This window comes from Heloderma suspectum, chromosome 5 (assembly GCF_057233095.1).
Source record: "Heloderma suspectum isolate Gila_16-S chromosome 5, 16-S_ref, whole genome shotgun sequence".
Taxonomy (NCBI): Eukaryota; Metazoa; Chordata; class Lepidosauria; order Squamata; family Helodermatidae; genus Heloderma; species Heloderma suspectum.
Window position 1 is genome coordinate 17194301 of NC_139462.1, and position 19463 is coordinate 17213763.

The 19463-nt window shown below is 45.3% G+C and overlaps 1 protein-coding gene across 1 annotated transcript; it reads left to right on the forward strand.

Moving 5' to 3' along the window:
- The first annotated feature begins 6464 nt into the window (after nt 1-6464).
- CXCL13 (C-X-C motif chemokine ligand 13) lies at nt 6465-14218 on the forward strand. The gene is made up of 4 exons (XM_084860204.1): nt 6465-6560; nt 9492-9630; nt 9732-9815; nt 13934-14218. The coding sequence occupies exons 1-4, from the start codon at nt 6494-6496 to the stop codon at nt 13938-13940; spliced, it is 297 nt and encodes a 98-aa protein (XP_084716330.1). The 5' UTR covers nt 6465-6493; the 3' UTR covers nt 13941-14218.
- Nucleotides 14219-19463: the final 5245 nt, after the last annotated feature.

Genomic DNA, 19463 nt, shown 5'->3' on the forward strand with positions numbered 1-19463 from the left:
AGGGCACCAATTTGGGGGAGGCTGCTAGACCCTCAGGCCCAAGGGGTAGATCTGGCTCACCTGGGGTCCCAGTCTGGTCCTCTGGGGTTCCCCAGATGGCCGTGCCCCCTTCTCCTGGCCCCACCTCCTTTCCCACAACCACCAATTCTTTGGGTGGTTTCCCATCTTTTGTGCTGCTTTCTCCCCATTCTAAAAGGTTGAAATTCCTTCCCTAAGCTTAGTTACTGACAGAGCTTTAAGCTACAATACACTGGTATTTTGGTCCCACCCATTTTGTCTTTGGCCCCTCCCACCACTGGAATGCGGCTCCCAAGAACTTCTCTGAAATGGAATTTGGCCCTTAGACTGAAGGAGGTTCTGCACCCTCACCTTAGATGGTTTGGGACCAAGTTACTGGCCTTCACCATACCCTCCTGCCCACTTTTGGCATCATCTGCCAATGCCCTAGTCTCATGTCTGCCCCTGAGGACAGCTAGCTGGGCAGGCACAAGGGGGAGTGTTTTTTCAGCAGTGGCCCCACGCATGCGGAAGACATGGCCAATTGGGGTTCATCAGACCCTGAATTCACAAGCTTTTAGCATTGCCCGGGAGACGTATGTGTTTGATGCTGCTTTCCCTGAAATCAATTTCATTGGGCTGCCAAAAGGAAAGTATTTTTGGCCATAATTATTATTGGTTTTTAATATTTTATTGGGCTGGGTAGTTTAGCCTTATTGCTAGTTCACAGAATCATAGAATCATAGAATAGTAGGGTTGGAAGGGGCCAATATGACCATCACGTCCAGCCCCCTGCTCAATGCAGGAGTCCAAGTCAGAGCATCCCTGACAGATGGCTGTCCAGCCTCGTCTTGAACGCCTCCAGTGTGGGAGAGCCCACCACCTCCCGAGGTCATTGGTTCCATATTGCTCTGACAGTCAGGAAGTTTTTACTGATGTTCAGCGGAATCTGGCTTCCTGTAACTTATTCTGTGTCCTGCACTCTGGGATGATCGAGAAGAGATCCTGGCCTTCCTCTCTGTGACAACCCTGTCAAGTACTTGAGGAGCGCTATCACCTCTTCTCAAGGCTAAACATGCCCAGTTCTTTCAGTCTCTTCCTTTGTAGCTTGGCCTTCCTTCCGCTGCCTATATGTGTCCCTTTTTGTTTTCAGGTCATCTCTAAGCTTTTTGTGAAGCCACATTGGCTTCTTCTGTTGTCTTCCACATTTTTTTTCTTGTTGGAATTGTTTGTAATTGTGCCTTGAGAATTCCCTTTTTTAAAAGCTCCCACCCATCTTGGACTCCTTTTCTCGTTCGCGTTGCTTGCCATGGGACCTTCCTGATCATTGTTCTGAGTTTATTAAAATCAGCTTTCCTAAAATCCAGGGTACGCGTTTGACTACACGCAGCTTTTGCTTCCCTTAGAACCAAGAACTCAAGTACAACATGGTCGCTTTCTCCCAGAGTTCCTGTAACTGCTACTTTATCCACTAAGTCATCTCTGTTGGTTAGGATCAAGTCAAGGATAGCCGATCCCCTAGTTCCTTCCTCCACTTTCTGTAGGAGGAAGTTATCAGCAACACAAGTCAGGAATTCCCTGGAGGGGCCATGTTTTGCAGAATTTGCCACCCAACAAATATGAGGGAAATTGAAGTCCTCCATTATTATTACATCATGCTTCCTTGAAACTGGCTATTTGCTTTTCCAAAGTTTCATCCTCGTCTTCCCCTTGATTGGGTGGCCGGTAGTAGATTCCGACCACCATGTTCCTTTTATTCTTTGCTGCATTTATTTTAACCCTGATGCTCTCGATGGGGCTACCAAGCTCATCCTCCTGCATTTCTGTGCAGAGATATGTATTTTTAATATATAGTGCAACTCCGCTATAAGTCCTTGTGTTTATCTTAATTTTGCTTTGAATTTTTTTTCATTTGTTCCACCCCCCTTGATTAGCAGAAGCCACCTTGAGATGGTTTTTAACCTCAAAGGCTGCCTATCAGCCCCACTTTGGGCCTTCCCAGAGGTGGCTAATTGGTCACTGTGGGAAGCAGAATGCTGAACCTGATGGACTTTGAGCCTGAACCCAAATTCTCTGACACTGAACTGGAAATGGTGCGCGCACTGCTGAACAGGTGGTTGGCACTGAACAGGTAGTTGGCATCTTTGATATCACCAGTCGCTGTGTGTGTAACACAGCCTTTGCCAACTTGGCACCCCCCAGATGTGTTGGACTGCAAATCCCATCATCCCCAGCCATGCTGGCTGGGAATGATGGGAGTTGCAATCCAACACATCCGGAGAGTGTGAGGTTGGTGAAGGTTAGTGTAACCAGTCCAAATGTCTACACCCCTTCCTTCTCTTCCTGACAAGAGAGAAAGGTGTCCCTTCAATGTGGCCCTGTGAATGTATGAATCTTTCTGGCGCAATGCTGTCACACCAATGCAGTTGTTAGCAAACAGCAAATGGGGGTAGAGAGATAGTCATGCCAAAGAGCAAAGTTTTTGAATAGGTCATTGTACCAGATCTTGACAGGTTCCTGTAAATTGTTAATCAAATAGTCATGTTTACAGAAGCAGGAATTACCCTGCTACAGAGCAAACAAGTTAATCCGTGCGGGGAAACTATTACTTATAATCTTGGAAGCATCAGCTGGTACAGTCCGCATACGGGCAACTCATGGCCTGCAGTTGACTTCCACAGGTCTCCCGCCAGCTGACTCGCCTCCCCCCCCACTCCCTGCTGCAAGCTGTTTGGCGTTGCCTGTAAGGCGCTGAGGACCACACAGATCCGCGCGCTCCTCAGCTGTTTCCAGCACCAGTCAGCTGGGGAGTGGGAGAAGGTGCGCATGCTGTTGGTTGCATGCCTTCCCCCTCCCTGCTGCCCAGTGCTGGGAACAGCTGAGGAATGCACCGATCTACATGCTCCTTGGCTGTTCCCAGCACCCATCCGATGGGCAATGGCAGGAGGTGAGGGACACAATAGGATCATATTGTGGCAGGTGGGGAAGTTTCCCAACCTGAGGTGGGGCGAAGGGAGAGTATGCATATGTGTGTGTGGGATGTGACAGAGATTGACCCTCCTATTCAAGGTTCCCATCAGCCATGCCCTCTTTCAAGATACTCCATTCCATTTCCCCTCTCTCACCACATTTTTCCGCTTCCTCCCCCTTCCCCAGGAGTCAGTCACTGTTCTGTGCCTCACAGGGCTGTTTTGTGGAGTTCTCTCCCCATTCAGATTTTCTCCACCCCTAAAGTAGGCTGACCATATTTCCTTGAGACAAAAACGGGATATTGGGATGACAAAAACGGGATGGGGTTATGTAATATTCCGCTGTAATAAAAAAACAGCTAACAGCCTGTTGAACCGAAATATGAGTCTGAAAAGTCCGAATCAAACTGAATGTAGGGCAGAAAGAATCTCTATGGGCAGAATGATGGTAGAAATAGCAGTAAGACTCGCCCTCCTGGCTCCCACACGCTGAATGGGGCTTAGCGACGCCTCTCGAATTCCCGCCACTGCAGACAAGCAAGGGGGCGGCGTCTGATCGTCGCTAGCTCAAGAGGCCCGGCCCTGACTGGACAAAGTAAATGGAACTTCCTCTTTCGCCACACCAGTAGTTTTACTGCATGCATTGATTAGCACAGAGCCTTATGATAAACGCGTTCAGTTTTTTTTACAAAAAATTAAAAACGGGACAAAATTGACACTTATATTAAAACGACGGGACGGCCGGGAAACATGAAAAAAATGGTACTGTCCCGTTTAAAACGGTACGTGCGGTCAGCCTACCCAAAAGGTTTTTGTTACTTCTGGAACCCTTGAGGTTTTCCCCACGCATCTGCTGATACCTCCCTCCTGTGTCTGGATGATATTCACTGCATAAGATCCACACTGGGAGAACGGGTTTACTGTGAGTTCAATGGAACTTCCAGGTTCATAGGCCAGAGGGTCCCGGTTGCTTGGGGTGTGGTGTGGGCTGGGGACAACAGAAGAAGGAATTTGCCTTTATGCCCAGCTGCGGTTTCCCAAACTCGTATGTCTGGCCAAGGTAGGACCACGATGGCTGGGTCTGCTGGACATTATGGGAGCTGCAGCCCAAGCATCAGGTGGGGGAAGGCTTCCCTAGTAAGACAAGGCTCAGCTCCTTCTGAACTCCAGTGAGTTCACTGAGAGCCAGTGTGGTGTAGTGGCAAGAGTGTTGGACTAGGAGCTGGGAGATCCGGGTTCTAGTCCCCACTCGGCCATGGAAGCTCACTGGGTGACTTTGGGCCAGTCACAGACTCTCAGCCCAACCTAACTCACAGGGTTGTTGTTGTGAGGATAAAATGGAGAGGAGGAGGATAATGTAAGCTGCCTTGGGTTCCTTGCAAGAGGAATAAAGGCAGGAAATAAATGCAATAAATAAATAAATAAATAAATAAACTCCTGGTAAGTGGATCGGTGTAAGTGGGTCTAATTAACCCTTGGCTTCTATAGGAGCCTTCCCCAACCTTTCGCCCTCTAGATGTTTTGGCACACAACTCCCAGCATACCTGGCCATTGGCCATGTGAGCTGGGGCTGATGGGAACTGTAGTCCAACACATCTGGAGGGCTCCAGGTTGACGAAGGCTGTTCTCTAGCAACATGACTTCCCACAACGTGTGTCCAGATACCCTCCCCCCCCGCTCAAGGGCTGCATTCCCCCAGGGAAAAGTGGTTGTAGGGCACACAGACTCCATTCACACACATACGAGCCTCATTCTCACACATGCATATAGTGCACAGCATGGAAACACATAGAGCACACACCCCTCCCTGCTACCTTGCTCGCCACTGCTCAGCTGGTCAGGAAACTCCTGAGTTGCAGTTCCTGAAGGATCAGCCCCTCCTTGGCACTGCTCTGTGGTCTCTTGATCAGCTGAGCAGCAGGAGGGAGCATGGGCAGGTTGAAACCTGCCCTCCCTGCAATCTCCCCCCCCACTCGCTGATCAGCTGATCAGGAAAGGGCTGAGCAGGGCCAAAGAGGGGCTGATCCTTTGGGAACCACTGCTTCAGGGTGTTCCTGGTGCCTTGAGGTGGGAGCTCCCAACAGAGCTGACTTCCGTCACCCGTCGCCTTTCCCAGCGGGAGAGGGAAGCCTTCAGGAACCACCACTTCAAAGCACTCCAAGGCGCCTTGATGCAACAGCTCCGGACAGAACCACCTCCCCTTTCCTTTCCCATTGGGGCAGGGCTTCAAAGAGGGGGGCGGGGCCTTGGCAGGCCAGATGGGGCAGTTCTGTAGGTTTATTGTTTATTTATTACATTTCTATACTGCCCGATAGCCGAAGCTCTCTGGGCGGTTCGCAACAATTAAAACCACAAAATACATAATAAAATACAATATAAAATGTAAAAGTTTAAAACTACATTATAAAAGTACAAAACAAAATAAAACCTAGCAGCAATAAAATAAAAATACAAAACAAAATAAAACCTAGCAGCAGAGATTTAAAATACAATAAGAGATTTAAAACAACAGAGCTAAAAGAATAAAATGCATGGGAAAATAAAAAGCTCTCGACCTGGCACCAGAAAGAGCACAAAGTAGGTGCCAGGTGAGCCTCTCTGGGAAGCTCATTCCACAACTCGGGTGCCACAGCAGAAAAGGCCCTCCTCTTCCTAGCCACCCACCTCACTTCCTTTGGCAGGGGCTCCCGGAGAAAGATTGCTGAAGATGATCTTAGGGTCCGGGCAGGTACATATGGGAGGTTGTAAGACGCCCCTCCCTGCCTTATGCTAGTGAGCATGAGTGAACATGTGCGGTATCATAAGGAAACGGATATAAATCCCCAGTTAGAAAACACAACTTGCATGATCAAACATGAGCCTCTTTTTGTGATGAAACAGCAAGAGGAGAAGGCACTTATGTGTCCCAAAACAGAACAGAAGATATTCTCAGGTGCCTGAAAAAAATGTTTTAGTATGCCTAATGCATTTCAGAAAGGAATGTCATTCCTCAGGGGCCATTTTTCTGGAGCATTTCTTGCTCTGGAGCATTTTAAAACAGAGGAGGCATTGGAAAGATTTTCTGCAACATATTTGGCGAAAGATGGACGGCCCCTGAGGAAGGAAATACCTTTCTGAAACGCATTGGGCATAATGGAAAGGGTTTTCAGGCACCTGAGAATAGCTTCTCTTTGCAAACTTCCTTAAAATGAATGGGGCTCTTGCCCAGTACCAGCTCGTTTGAACAGGACCTTCACAGGACAATTTCCTTGATCCTGCCCAGCAGGGTAGAACAGCTTGATTACTTCTGTTTCACATTTGTGTAACTCTTGGATTGACCACACTGACCGACATTTGCTTATTTAGCTCTGAGGAAGAACAAATGCATGGGGAAGTTAAAATGCATACATTCTGGCCTAAAGTGATTTCTTTGGCTTACTGTGGGGCTTTTTAAGGGCCACACGTCATAATAGTTCCCTTTCTGGGGATGGTTATAAAGAGGAACCCTGTTTCCAAACCACATTCACTGGGAATATTGAGGCGCAGCCATGATGAAGGGACTGATTGTAATACTGACCTTGGCACTGGTTGCGAGCAAAATCAGCCCGCTCTGTGGTAAGTCACCTTGATCTCTTTTCAGTGTTGCCAGTCCAGTCTTAATCTGATGCAGGGCTTAGCCCGAACTGAACCCTGGAAGCACTTTAATTATCTATTTATTTTATTTATTTACAATATTTTATTTATTAATTTATTAATTTAATTTTAATTAATTTTAAAATTAATTTTTAAAATTAGGTTTTAAAATTAGTCAATTTTAATTGTATTTTATTTATTTACAATATTTTATTTGCAACATTTATTTTATTTATTTACATTATTTATATACCGCTCCACATCAACGATATCAAAGCGGTGAACAGCAAAGATAAAAGAATACAACACCATGTTAAAATAGTTAAGGGCGCAGTCCTATCCAGATAGGCAGCCGACTCCAAACTTGGAGGTGAACACCTATCCAATGCAGGGTAGGAGAAGCATGGAGGGATCGTTCCCTCCACACTTCTCCTGCCCTGCATTTTTGGCTAGACAGCCAATTGCAGCTGTTTAGCCGCAGAAAGGCTGAGCAGGGGAGGAGGCTGTTATACGACACATGGGACATGTCGTACCGGCATTTCCGCCCTCCCTACCCCGGAACGCCCCCAACCATGCTCCTTTACGGCCGCTCTGCACTCTTCCTGCGAGCGCGGAGGACGGGGCTGTTCCTCGCTGCCTCAGAGGCAGTGTGGAAGTGGGGGGAGGTCAGTTCCTGGAAAACACCATATCCTACGGCCATCTAGCCACTGTCTAGTGACCATAGGATTGCTCCCTAAAACTTTTTTTAAAGACAAGTTCCAATAATGCCGAATTTAATAAACTGCAGCTGGTCACTCAAGGAAGGCCTCTCGAAATAACAATGTCTTCAGGAGGTGCTGGAAGCAACACAACGTTTAATGACAAAATGAGTGTCCTGAGCAGGGTGCCTTTCTGGCACCCACATGTTTGGGTTTGATAGAAGTGCTTCGGAGGGCTAACCTCTCATGGCAGCCACGTTTGCCCGGGCTTCAACTGCTCTTACACCAGCGTTTCCCCTTATCATCATGTGAAGAGGCTGAGGTGTCACTAAACACGCAGCGGGCACGCCATGGGTGCCACTGTGTCTCTCCGGTGTGTCTCTGCAAGAGTCCAGGGATGCAAACTGCCGTTCAGGCTTCATACAGCGTACAGGTTCACAGCAGGAAACCGTCACGTCAAAGTGGCAGTCAAGCTCTCTGATTCAGCTGAACGGCTGGTGCTTGCAAGCCGATACAGCAGGCCTGATTTGGAATGCACATCCAGAAGGATTCCTAACCACTGGCTACGTTGGCTGGAGCTTATGGATGTTGGAGTCCAAATTGTCTGGAGGGCACCAGGTTGGGGGTCTTTTCCATCACCAAGATCCTTTCCATCAACTGCTATCAGACTTGACCAGATATGCGAAGGATTGAAGCTGGGACTTCCTGCATCCCAGAGATGCATGTATTCTTCCCACTGAGCAAGGGTCCCTCCTCCAAATGTGCATAATTTAAATTGCAAAAAGAATGAAAAAGAAATGGGAAGATAAGGCACCAAGTCACTAAAACCAGGTTTGAGCTCCAGTTCTCTGTTGTAAGGTTTATTTTATACTGGTGTTTGCTGCATTTTAGAATATTTGCTGCTGCTATTGTTTTTTTGCTGTGTTTTTACTACCACATGGGTCTTTATTGTGTGTTTTATTGTTATATGTCATCTGGGGAGGGCTCCTGGCTGGAAAGGCGGCCAAGAAATATTTTAAATAAACAATACATAAATAAAATAATGCTAGGGGATAGGATTGCAGACAAAGCTGGCTTTACAAAAGCTGGGGGCCCAATCCCTCTGTGAAGCGGGATGAGCACAGCCTACACATGTACAAGCTGTACTTGATGCATAGGCTCTCCTCGTATGATTGGGAACTCCACAAACAGCAGAGGCTTCGATCACATGTGCAGAGCTGAAATGCACACAGCTGTATGTGCTGATGCTCTGTTCAGAACTTTGCTTGGACATACAGAGATTGTGGGTAGGTAGGGACAGCAGGCGTGACTCTCTTTCACCCTCCCTCTATGGGTTCAGTGTACACGTGATGGTTGTACATAAAGGGCTGGTGCTTTGCTCATTGCCTTTTCTTATAAGTATGTGAGCAGTCCATTGTACAACAAAATTGTGTTAAAGTATTTGGGTTTAAGGCTAGTATCTGCTCTGAATGTTCCTTATGCAGAACAAGAGACACTTTTGCAAATTGGCTCAGTGTGCTTAATTTATTCAGGTTGCAGAATTTGGCTGTTCTTGCTGCAGAATTAACTCCCCTCCTCCTCCTCTTCTTCGCATGGAATATCTGCAGCCCCCGTGGGTAGTAGCCAATGTTACTCCTATGTAGAGTAGACCCATTGAAATGAATGAGACTTAAGTTAATCGTACCTAACTTAGTGGGTTTACTCTGTGTAGGACTAGCATTAGATACTACTCTATGTTGCTCAAAGAATCTGGGCAAGATGTTAGGCAGAGCAGTAATTACTTCCTTTCAGTTAAGGACCTCTATCCCAACTTTACTCAACCTGGTGCCCTCCAGATGGGTTGGGCTACAACTTCCATTATCCTCAGCCAAAGAATCATCACAATTTGTTAGAGTGCTAGACTAGGACTGGGGAGGTCTGGATTCAATTCCTGCTCAGCCATGAGGCTCATTGGATCACCCTGGACCAGTCACTACTGGTAGTAATTTTATTGTTTAGCTATAAGCCATAACAATTCAGAACCAGTAACTATATCTCAGCCTAGGTTACCTTACAGGTTATTGTGAAGATCAGTGGAGGTGGAACCACGTATGCCACCCAAAGCCCTTTAGAGAAAGGGTGGGGTAAAAATGGAATACATTTAGTAGTAGTAGTAGTAAAAACAAAACGTAATGCTGTGATAGAACTGAATATTTTTCATGGTGTTTGCATGCAGGTCTTGCTATGGAAACCCTTGTAGTTCACATGGGAAGATGCAAATGTCTGATGGAAATCTCATTGCCCGTGAATCCTAAAAATATTAAATCAATCCAAGTCATTCCTCGAGGGATACGTTGCCGAAGGACGGAGATCGTGTATGTGAGCCCAATGTGCCCATGTCCTGCTGCGTAATTTTGTAAGAAACCATTGAAACATGTGGGGTCAGAAGACTAATTAACTCATTGTTCCCTTTCAGATTAACCATGAAAAATGATGCGAAGATCTGTGCCCCTCCTGAGGCCAAGTGGATGGAGGAATTAATTAAGAAGGTGACAAAAAGGTACTGTCTTATATATTCATTTAGAGAAAGGGAGACTTCTGTGATCTTTCTTTGGGAGGAATGAGGGAGTTTCCCATAATCTTCAAGATAAACTGTGATGATCCCAGTCTAACTTTAGGAACCTGTGAATAGTTGTTCTAGTTGAGAATTCTGTCTTCTTCTGCTTTGATCGCCACAACTAGCCAGCTTATCAGGGCCAGATCTGAACTGAGCATCAGAGTGGAGATATTATATATTTATAAAACTGCTCAGACTTCACTGCCTCATTAACCCGTTCACTAGCATTAGGATACTTCCCTGTGACCTAAAATCACAGTCTCCCGGATTACTAGGACAATCCAGGCAACCTACAGACTTCGAGACCATCCCCAAAGCTAAAACATGGCATGCACAGCATCCAAGATCCCCCGATGACTGAAGAAGTCTAGAAGTGGGACATTTTAGCACCTCTCCATCAAAGTAGAGGTGTGAGTTATGCTGTATAACAAAGCAGGGTTAGGCAGACTTCAGACATTTGGGATCTACTTTAAAAAAAAATGTTACTAGAGCTCCAAAGCCAGGTGCAAAATAATGGCATAGGGCTGGGGAACAGACGCATACCTCAAGTTAAGGAATGGGGGGGCCTCTGATCTCAGCCCAGGAAATTGTTTTTGGTACCGAAACTGAGCTCACGGTCCTTTCACCCCCAAATCGACCAATTCTCCCCGCCCTCAAAGCTTTCTTGGTTTCAGTAGCCTAATTTTTTTGTGGCAGTGGGGGGGGGGGGACGACCAAGTTTTGTTGTTGTTACTGTTGTTAGTGTTAAATGATTGGGAATCAGAAGACCCTGGCTATAAATCTACTGCAACCAGTGAGTGAAGTCACAGCTATGGCTGATGTTTAGGCTTTCTTCACACGGAGCTTTTATCCTGCGATTGAGATTACTCCTTCATGGAAGTTTGTGGGCTCTTTACGTGGTGCCATGAACCTCCAGGGCGTCTCCTGCGCTAAATGCCCTTTCTTCCGTTTTTAAATAGATCGCAGATAATGAGCTATCAAATGACCCAAAGTGGCAAGGAGAGGAGCGAGATCAATGAAAGATAATGGAAGACTCAGAGACGGGGAGAAGGAGGGGGGAAGGGGAGGGGGAAAAGGAAGCGGGTGGAAAAGGGAGTCATCATGATCCTGCATTTAAAATGGAAGCAGAGAGCCCTGTTTTAAATGCAGGATTTTAGGCTGGTATAGAGATGCCCATAGAGAAAAATCTAGAAGATGCACCCATTGAAGGGGCTTCCTCTGGCTCATTCTGAAGCTGTTTTTTTGGTCTTCCCTGGTAGAGAAGTGATTGTTGCCCAGAGAAAACCATGGAGAAAGTAAGGATTTTAGTGTGGCTGTGACTGGGCAGTAGTGTATTCATCAAAAAGCAAAAGGTAGCAGCATAGGCAGGGCTTAATTTGCTTTGTAATGCATTTTTTCATTTCATGAAAAAAATATTATTCTTTCTGAGTTTGTAAACATTAAAAAGATTACCCTGCCAATGCAAATGTAAATAATACATAATTAGTATGCACATATTTCAGGGCTGTATGTGTCACCATTGTGGTTGAGAGAGTATGGGTTGTCAGCCCTTCAAAATAGGTCAGTGTCATTATACCCATTTTGCGGGGGGCAGGGGGGGGTGTTGGAAAAATGACCCTGCAGTGTACTTAGGGATGCTGGAGAAATCCACCATCGATTCACATGAGTTTGGATTTCTATGAATCTGACCCATGGATTCACTGGACCAGGTGTTTCTGAGTCACGTGGACTTGCGGACCGATTTTTCACTTTGTGGGGGGATTTCTGCTAATGCGCATCATGCTAATGCTAATTATGCTAATGCGCATCATGCTAATGCTAATTATGCTAATGCGCATCATGCTAATGCGCATTTTTCACTTTGTGGGGGGATTTCTGCTAATGCGCATCATGCTAATGCGCATTGTGCTAATGCTAATTATGCTAATGCGCATCATGCTAATGCGCATTTTTCACTTTGTGGGGGGATTTCTGCTAATGCACATTAGCGCAAGTAGAATTAAATTCTTGGCGGGGGGGATCTGATTCCATCAGTGAGGGGATGATGGGATGAAAGACACCTGACAATCTGCAAAACCCAGACAGAATGGATTTAACAAAATCCATACATTCCCAAGTATACTCCAGTGTTGTTATCCAGTCCCTTGATTTGTGGGTTTTTTGTTTTTGTTTTTAGGGAAATGCAGGTTGAGACACTAAGTTGATTGTAGCAGCAACACGGTGTGTATGTGTGTGTGTTTGTGTGAGATCAATTGCTTTCCTACCCATGGCATAGGGGGCGGGGAGGATAGGAGGATTCTTTTGTGGAGGATGTTGCTGGTATAAACAAATCTTTTTTGCTCTCAAAAAGAGAAAAGGGTGACTGATCTGTGCTGATAACCTTGCTATCATTATTATGAAGTATAAATTACCATGACAAATGCTCTTAGAATACACTGCTCGTTTTTTAACCATTTAAGACTGAATTTAACCAGACACAAGGATTTGAACCTTGATTGTTGTAAATCTTAAATCTCTTTTGAACCTGTAACCCTATCTGAAATACTTTGCTTGGTCTTACACATTGAGCGTTTGTTGTGTGCTCATCATTGTTTACGGGTTCTGTAGATGATGCTGTGACCCTGGAGTTTAACTGTTTGTAACACCACTTTCCACAAGTTTTTTCAGAGCAGGGATGGCGAAAGAAAGCGCAATTTCCTCTTGTGTATTTGCGCTATTCTGCTATACCACAGTGCTACCTGGAAGTCATGTAGTGGAAAAGCAGGAAAGGAAACACTCCTGGTGTAGTGCTTGGATCTCAGTTCTGCAACAAACTGAAAGTAGATACAGCAGATTAACAGTCTCATGTAGGAAAGCCCTGAATGTAGTATTGCCAGCCTAAGATAAATTGATAAAGGACCTATGGTAACATTTCTGGTTTACAACTTATAAAACTTGTTTTTTTGTATGGTTTAGGCACTTAGGAAAGCTTTTTACAGTTGTGTGGCAGGCAGAAATTCAACAGATTAAGTCCTTTCTATAAGGAAATAAGATTATGGTGAAAGCTTATCATTGACATTCTGCCTTGTCAGTCATCTTATTACTTGAGTTTTGTGCAGCCCCTGATTTTTTTTTTCTGTGAGTCAATGGCCCTTCATAGAAAAAAGGTTCCCTTCCTGTCTTATACTTACTGTAGCCAAGAGCTAACCTGACCTGGTCACAGTCTTCATCCCTCTGGTGAGATGCATTGCATTCCTATTTAAATTAGCATATGGAAATGTGTGTCTTCTTGTGAGATGGGGCACACGGCTCAGCCAGAACACAGTGTACTGGGCCCAGAAAATTACGTTCTCACCTAGTGCATTCATGCAAGGGGTGCCACTAGAAAAAGCACCTCAGTTCTACATTTGTAATAGAATAATACTGGCCTAGCTATCTTACTGGGTGGCAGTGGATGCTGGTGGCTCCAGTGTTTGTGGGGAGGTGAATCTGTTCTGGGTTTCAGTCAGAACCAGTCACAACTCTAAAGAACTCCTTTAGAGTTCTGACTGAAACCTGGAGTGGAGTCATCGCCCCACTGACTTTGGAGCTACCAGCCTCTACTGCTGGGTGGGTGTTAGAATTACTGAGACAAGGTATCTGAAGTACTTTGAATACTCTCAGCAGTGAAGACTAATGGCTCTGATGTCAGTGGAGCAGTAAATCCCCTCTGGGTTTCAGTCAGAACCCTATAGGAGCTATCTAAGGTGCAAACTTTGGATATCTCCTTTAGAGTTATGACTGGTTCTGACTGAAACCCAGAGCAGATTTACTGCTTCACTAACAGCAAAGCCACCAGCCTCCACTGACTCTCAGGGGTAAGTATTATTATCAGTACTTTGGGGAAAGGTAGCCAGATCCCTCCATGGCAATTACAACTGTGCATCCATGGTACAATCAGCAGCTGAGGTAGATCCTACATTTCCCAGCACTTCTACCGGAAATCACTTATAACCATGCAATTTTTACTCTGAAGACCTTCAAGGACAGGAATAATGGCTTAGGTAATAATGTTTAACAAGTGTCCCTTTCACTAATTGCAGGAAATAGAAGTAAATGATCCCAAATGGACTTTTCTCAAGACAGGAGAATGCATGAGACGCCAAAAGATCTGATGAAATCATCCAGTCCTGCCATCAGCTTTATCTTTGCACCTCTTAATTGTATCTACTCAAAACTGCAGTTTTAAACTTCTGTGCCCTTCAAGGATGGACCACAGAGCAACTGACTTGCCTTTTTTGTAGTAAAGCACAAGGGATGTAAATTTGCACTAAAGCAGCTTAAAATGTCTAGCCAAATCAGCTATTAAATAATTATACTAAACAGCGACTGTGCGACTTTTAAGGGATCTCCACACTGACATCACTCCAAAGGTGCTGAATACGGCTTGAATAATTTGGTGGCAGGTGCCCATTACAAAAGGAAGGAGAGCTCCTCTTCTCATTTTAAAAGAGGAAGTTTCTAGTGCTCATAACTATAGATTATTTACTGCTCCCATCCCAGGATCAGGCTTCTTCACACTGTTGTCTATTCTGCATAGTTGTTGTTTCTTACCAAGATACCAAACTCATGCCCTCATGCAGGTATTGATGGTCTTGCAAGAACTGCTTTGCTGGCCCAGATAGGAAGTCCAGAAAATCCAACTTTCTGTCTTAAACAGCTGCAGCCAGATGGGCCTGGGAAGCTCACAAGCAGTTCATAACATTCACAATGGTTAAAAACAGAGCCTCATATATTTACATTTATCTATCATCTGTCTATCATCTATCATCTTGCTCTCTCTACCTACCTATCATCTCAGGTGATGGGCAGGAAGTTTGGTTAGTCCCAAGCCACTGGTCATTGCCATATCGTTTTAAAATGTATTCCTCTTCTCACATGCATGCACCAAACATGGAAACCCATAGGGGATAGAACCCTGGTCGGCAACTACTTTTCTGTGGGGCTGTTTCGTCAAGTGAGGAACAGTTGGAGGGCCAGCACCATTGGCTCCACTCACTGACTTCACTCCTGCTTGAGCCAACCAGCAAAAGGCTCTTTAACCCCTGCTCTCCAAGTGCAAACAGAAAGCCCTTCTTTGGGGTATCTTGGCTGCTCCCTACCATGTCCCCTCTGACTCGGCTTGTGCGCAGAAGTCATCCATGGGAGTTCATGTTAAAGAAACACAGCTCTGCCAAAGTGTTGTTCACACTGAAAGAGAAAGGGTTAACAAGCCCTTCCACGGCATCTCAGCTTGGGAGAAAGTGGGCCATATTCCCTTGCTGAGGACTAAATGGAAAGGTTATTTTTGGCCTATGGCTGTCCAGTTATCTACACTGGATTTAGCAATGGGACACTCCACTTCTTGTTCAATAGTTACATACTAAATGCTGCATGTACTGCATGTTAAATGTCTTATTTAAGATGTCTGATTTTTTCAGACTGGAAAAAATAACAGCCACAAAGGGGGGGGGGGAGGAATCAAGATTGGCACCATGGCACGCAGAGGGATGGGTTGTTGTTTCTTACCCCTTTCAACCCACACTGCAGTCTCAATGAAACACTCCCCTCCACCCAATATACAATCAGGGCCAGAAATATTGGAACAAGGATAACTGTTTTGGCAGTTGGCCTCTGTACACCACCACATTGAAGTTGAAAGGAAATACACTCAGATGGGAGTGAAGTCAGGACTTTCAGCTGTAATTCAAGGGGTTTGACAAAAGTGGGGCACTAACCATTCAGGAAGTACAGCCAGTGGCATGCATGCATGCATACACATACGCATGCATATACACATACATACATACACACATACACACACACACACACACCCATCGTTGGTGGCTCATAAGTAATGGAACGAATGTCTGACAAGCAGCTGTATGGCCAGGTGTGGCCTGTTTCCTGGCTACCCCATGACCAATCAAGCAGATAAAAGGCCTGGAGGTGGTTCTGAGTGTTATATTTGCATTTGGTAGCTGTTCACTGGAACCCCCAACATGAGGTCCAAAGAGGTGTCCATGTGAGTGAAGGAGGCCATCATTAGGCTGAGGAAACAAAATAAACCCATCAGAGAGATTGCAAAAACAGTGGGAGTGGCCAGTACAACAGTTTGGAACATCCTGAAAAAGAAGGAATTAACTGGCAAGCTGAGCAACAGCAAAAGGCCTGGAAGACCACGGAAGACAACTACAGGGGATGACAGCAGAATTCTGCTCATGGTGAAGAGGAGCCCTTTCACAACATCTAGCTAGGTCAAGAACACTCTTGTGGAGGTAGGCATGTCCTTGTCAACATCTACAGTCAAGAGACAGTTTTATGAATGTAAACACAGAGGCTTCACAACAAGGTGCAAACCACTGGTAATGCTCAAGAACAGAAAGGCCAGATTAGCCTTTGCCAGCAAACACCTAAAAAAGCCTGCCCAGTTCTGGAATAAGATTCTTTGGACTGATGAAACCAAGATTAACTTGTACCAGAATGATGGGAAGAGAAAAGTATGGAGAAGGAAAGGAACAGCTCATGATCCAAAAGCATACATCATCTGTCAAACATGGTGGAGGCAGTGTTATGGCATGGGCATGTATGGCTGCTGATGGAACTGGGTCACTGGTGTTTATTGATGACCTGACTGCTGATAAAAGCAGCAGGATGAATTCTGAAGTGTATAGGGCTATACTTTCTGCTCGGATTCAGCCGAATGCTGACAAACTGATAGGATGCCGCTTCATATTGCAGATGGATAATGACCCAAAACATACAGCAAAAGCTACCCCAGAGTTTCTGAAGGCAAAGAAGTGGGATGTTTTTCAATGGCCAGGTCAGTCACCTGATCTCAACCCAATAGAGCATGCTTTTCACTTACTGAGGACAAGACTGAAGGCAGAAAGACCCACAAACAAGAAGCAGCTGAAGGCAGCTATAGTTAAGGCCTGGCAAAGCATCTCAAAGGAGGACACTCAGCATTTGGTCATGTCCATGGGTTCCAGACTTCAGGCAGTCATTGACTGCAAAGGATTTTCATCCAGGTATTAAAGGCGATCCTTCAGTTTGAAATGATGTTGGTTTGTTCCAGTACTTATGAGCCCCCAACGATGGGTGTGTGTGTATGCCACTGGCTGTCCTTCCTGAATGGGTAGTGCCCCACTTTTGTCAAACCCCTTGAATTACAGCTGAAAGTCCTGACTTTGCTCCCATCTGGGTGTGTTTCCTTTCAACTTCAATGTGGTGGTGTGCAGAGGCCAACTGCCAAAACAGTTATCCTTGTTCCAATATTTCTGGCCCTGACTGTATTTATTTAAAACATTTTTATACCAACCTGTATCATACCAGATTTCAAAGTGGTGTATAGCAGAACAGAAATAGAACAAAAGACATCAAACCAAGAACACTGCAGACAAAGCTTTAAAAACAGAGTAACATCTATTAAAATGCCTGGATAAATCATGTTTTCCCTTGGTGTGTAATGATAGCAAGTTAGCACTGGGCGAACATCTTTGGGGAGGCCATTCCATCAGCAGGCACCACTCTCAAGGCAGTCCTCTTCCTTGTAGGCTTGGTGGAAGAGGAACATGGAGTAGGGCCTCAGCACAAGGCCTTAAAGAACGGACAAGTTGCTATGGAAGTAGGCGGCCCTTTAGCTAGTTCCAAGCCATTTAGGGCTTTAAAAGGGAAGAACCAGTACTTTGAATTGGGCCTGGATGAAAACAGGCAGCCAGTGACACTATTTTAAAATGGGTGTGATGTGGGTGAACCACATTCTGGCTATGTATTCTGTACTAATGGAAGCTTCTGAACCATTTTCAAGGGAAGCCTCACATAGGATAAAGTTGCTATGCACCCAGGCGTGGGCAGTTAGCTATCCTGCCTAACAGCCTCCCATAAACTGATCATCTGTGAACTCATGCAATTCCCTTTTACCAGAACAAGAACTTAAGTCTGAACATGCATGCATAGGAGTTAGTTAACATTTCCAGAGCTGGAGTGTGATAGTAGATAGCATTTCCCTCTGGTACAGTTTGTGGAATTGGCTTACCCTAGCCTTCCTCAAGCTGGTGCCCTCCAGACGTTTTGGACTTTAACTACCATCAGCTCCAGCCAGCATGGCCAGTGGCCTGGAATGCTGGGAGTTGTAGTCAAAAACATCTGGATGGCACCAGGGTGGTGAAGGCCGCTCTAGCATTTCAGTTGCATGCTTTTGTTTGCAGAGTGCCTGGCGGTTACAATGTATTAAAGATAGACACAAAGCACTTTCAAGCCAAAAACTGAACCTTTTTCACTGCATCCCTGACCAGTGCCAACAATCTACCTGACTGCATAATGAACACAATGGGTTGGATCTAGATATGGCATATTTAAGTCCCACTGATTTCAATGGGTCTACTCCAAGTACAACCAAGTCTGGATGCAACCCATAAAATAGATTCCCGAAATTTTGAGGTGTACCAGATGCTTCTGGCTAAAGAATAAGCTGAGCAGCAAAGAATTGGGTCTAATAAGTATTGGGGATTTCTGAGTGAATGAGTAGCTTCCTTCTACACACAATATGCTTACTGAAAAATGAATTCAGTTGCTGGGGATCTAGTATAGAGGAAAAAGGAAGAAAACACACACACACCCTCATTATAACACAGATTGACTGCCTTCTATTTTAGAAGTAGCTCGTAGAATAGCGTTGGGTAGTTTTCATCCCCTGCTTGCTAAGTCAGTGCTGTTGCTCCAAGTGCAACATGGAGAAGCAGAGAGACATCAAGCACACTCACCTTAAGCACAAAATGCCAACAGTCAGTGAGCGGTGTGCAAATGGGAACACTTGCTTGCCTAACCTTTAGGCCTGAGGACACTGCCATTTCTGAGTTAAAACTATGAAATGAGCCACCAGCCACATATGAACACTTGAATGGGGCGCTCCATGTTGCACAACTCCCCATTCATTTGCTCACTGCTGAGGGATGATCCTAGTAGTTTGTTTCCCATCTTCCTACACTCTGCATTAGTAGCACCTAGTATTTGGGGAAAGTGGATGAGTTAAAATTTCCCAACCTGCACATACAGTATTTGCTTGCCATGGTATTACCTTTTCATCTGAAAATGTAGCATGTGCCAACACTTAAGGAATACACATTTCACTGTTTCCTGGCGATGCCTCTTAGATTAACTATGGGCTGGCTGAAGCTTACGGAAGATCCAGTGCTAGTGTCTGGGTACTGTGCAGAGGTCATCCTGTGGTTTACCCCCAGATAGTGCTCACATAGAGGCCCTGTGCATTGGTGCCTCCACATGAAATCTATAAACACACCTGCTATAATTTGAATTACTGCACTAGCCTTTCCACGTACCACACTCAAACAGAATCAAAGCAGCCATGGATGGGGCTTATGGAGGGGGTGGGGAGCTCAGTAAGTATGAAACAGCCCTACATCTCAGCATTTTGAGAGCAAAAATTTGATTACTTCAGATAATCCAATAGTTCCTATTTTAAAGTGGGAAAATGCACACCCCCATTAAGGGGATGCACACCTCCAAGCACAACACCAACAGCCTTGATCCAATGAACTCCTCACATGCAATGAGTGTGTGAGCCAGCCTCCC

Excerpts from the sequence above, each read along its gene's own strand:
- CXCL13 (XM_084860204.1), top strand. The coding sequence starts at position 6,494 with ATGATGAAGGGACTGATTGTAATACTGACCTTGGCACTGGTTGCGAGC. Across the intron at positions 6,561-9,491 it reads CAAAATCAGCCCGCTCTGTG|GTCTTGCTATGGAAACCCTT; the intron begins GTAAGTCACCTT and ends GTTTGCATGCAG. Across the intron at positions 9,631-9,731 it reads TGCCGAAGGACGGAGATCGT|ATTAACCATGAAAAATGATG; the intron begins GTATGTGAGCCC and ends GTTCCCTTTCAG.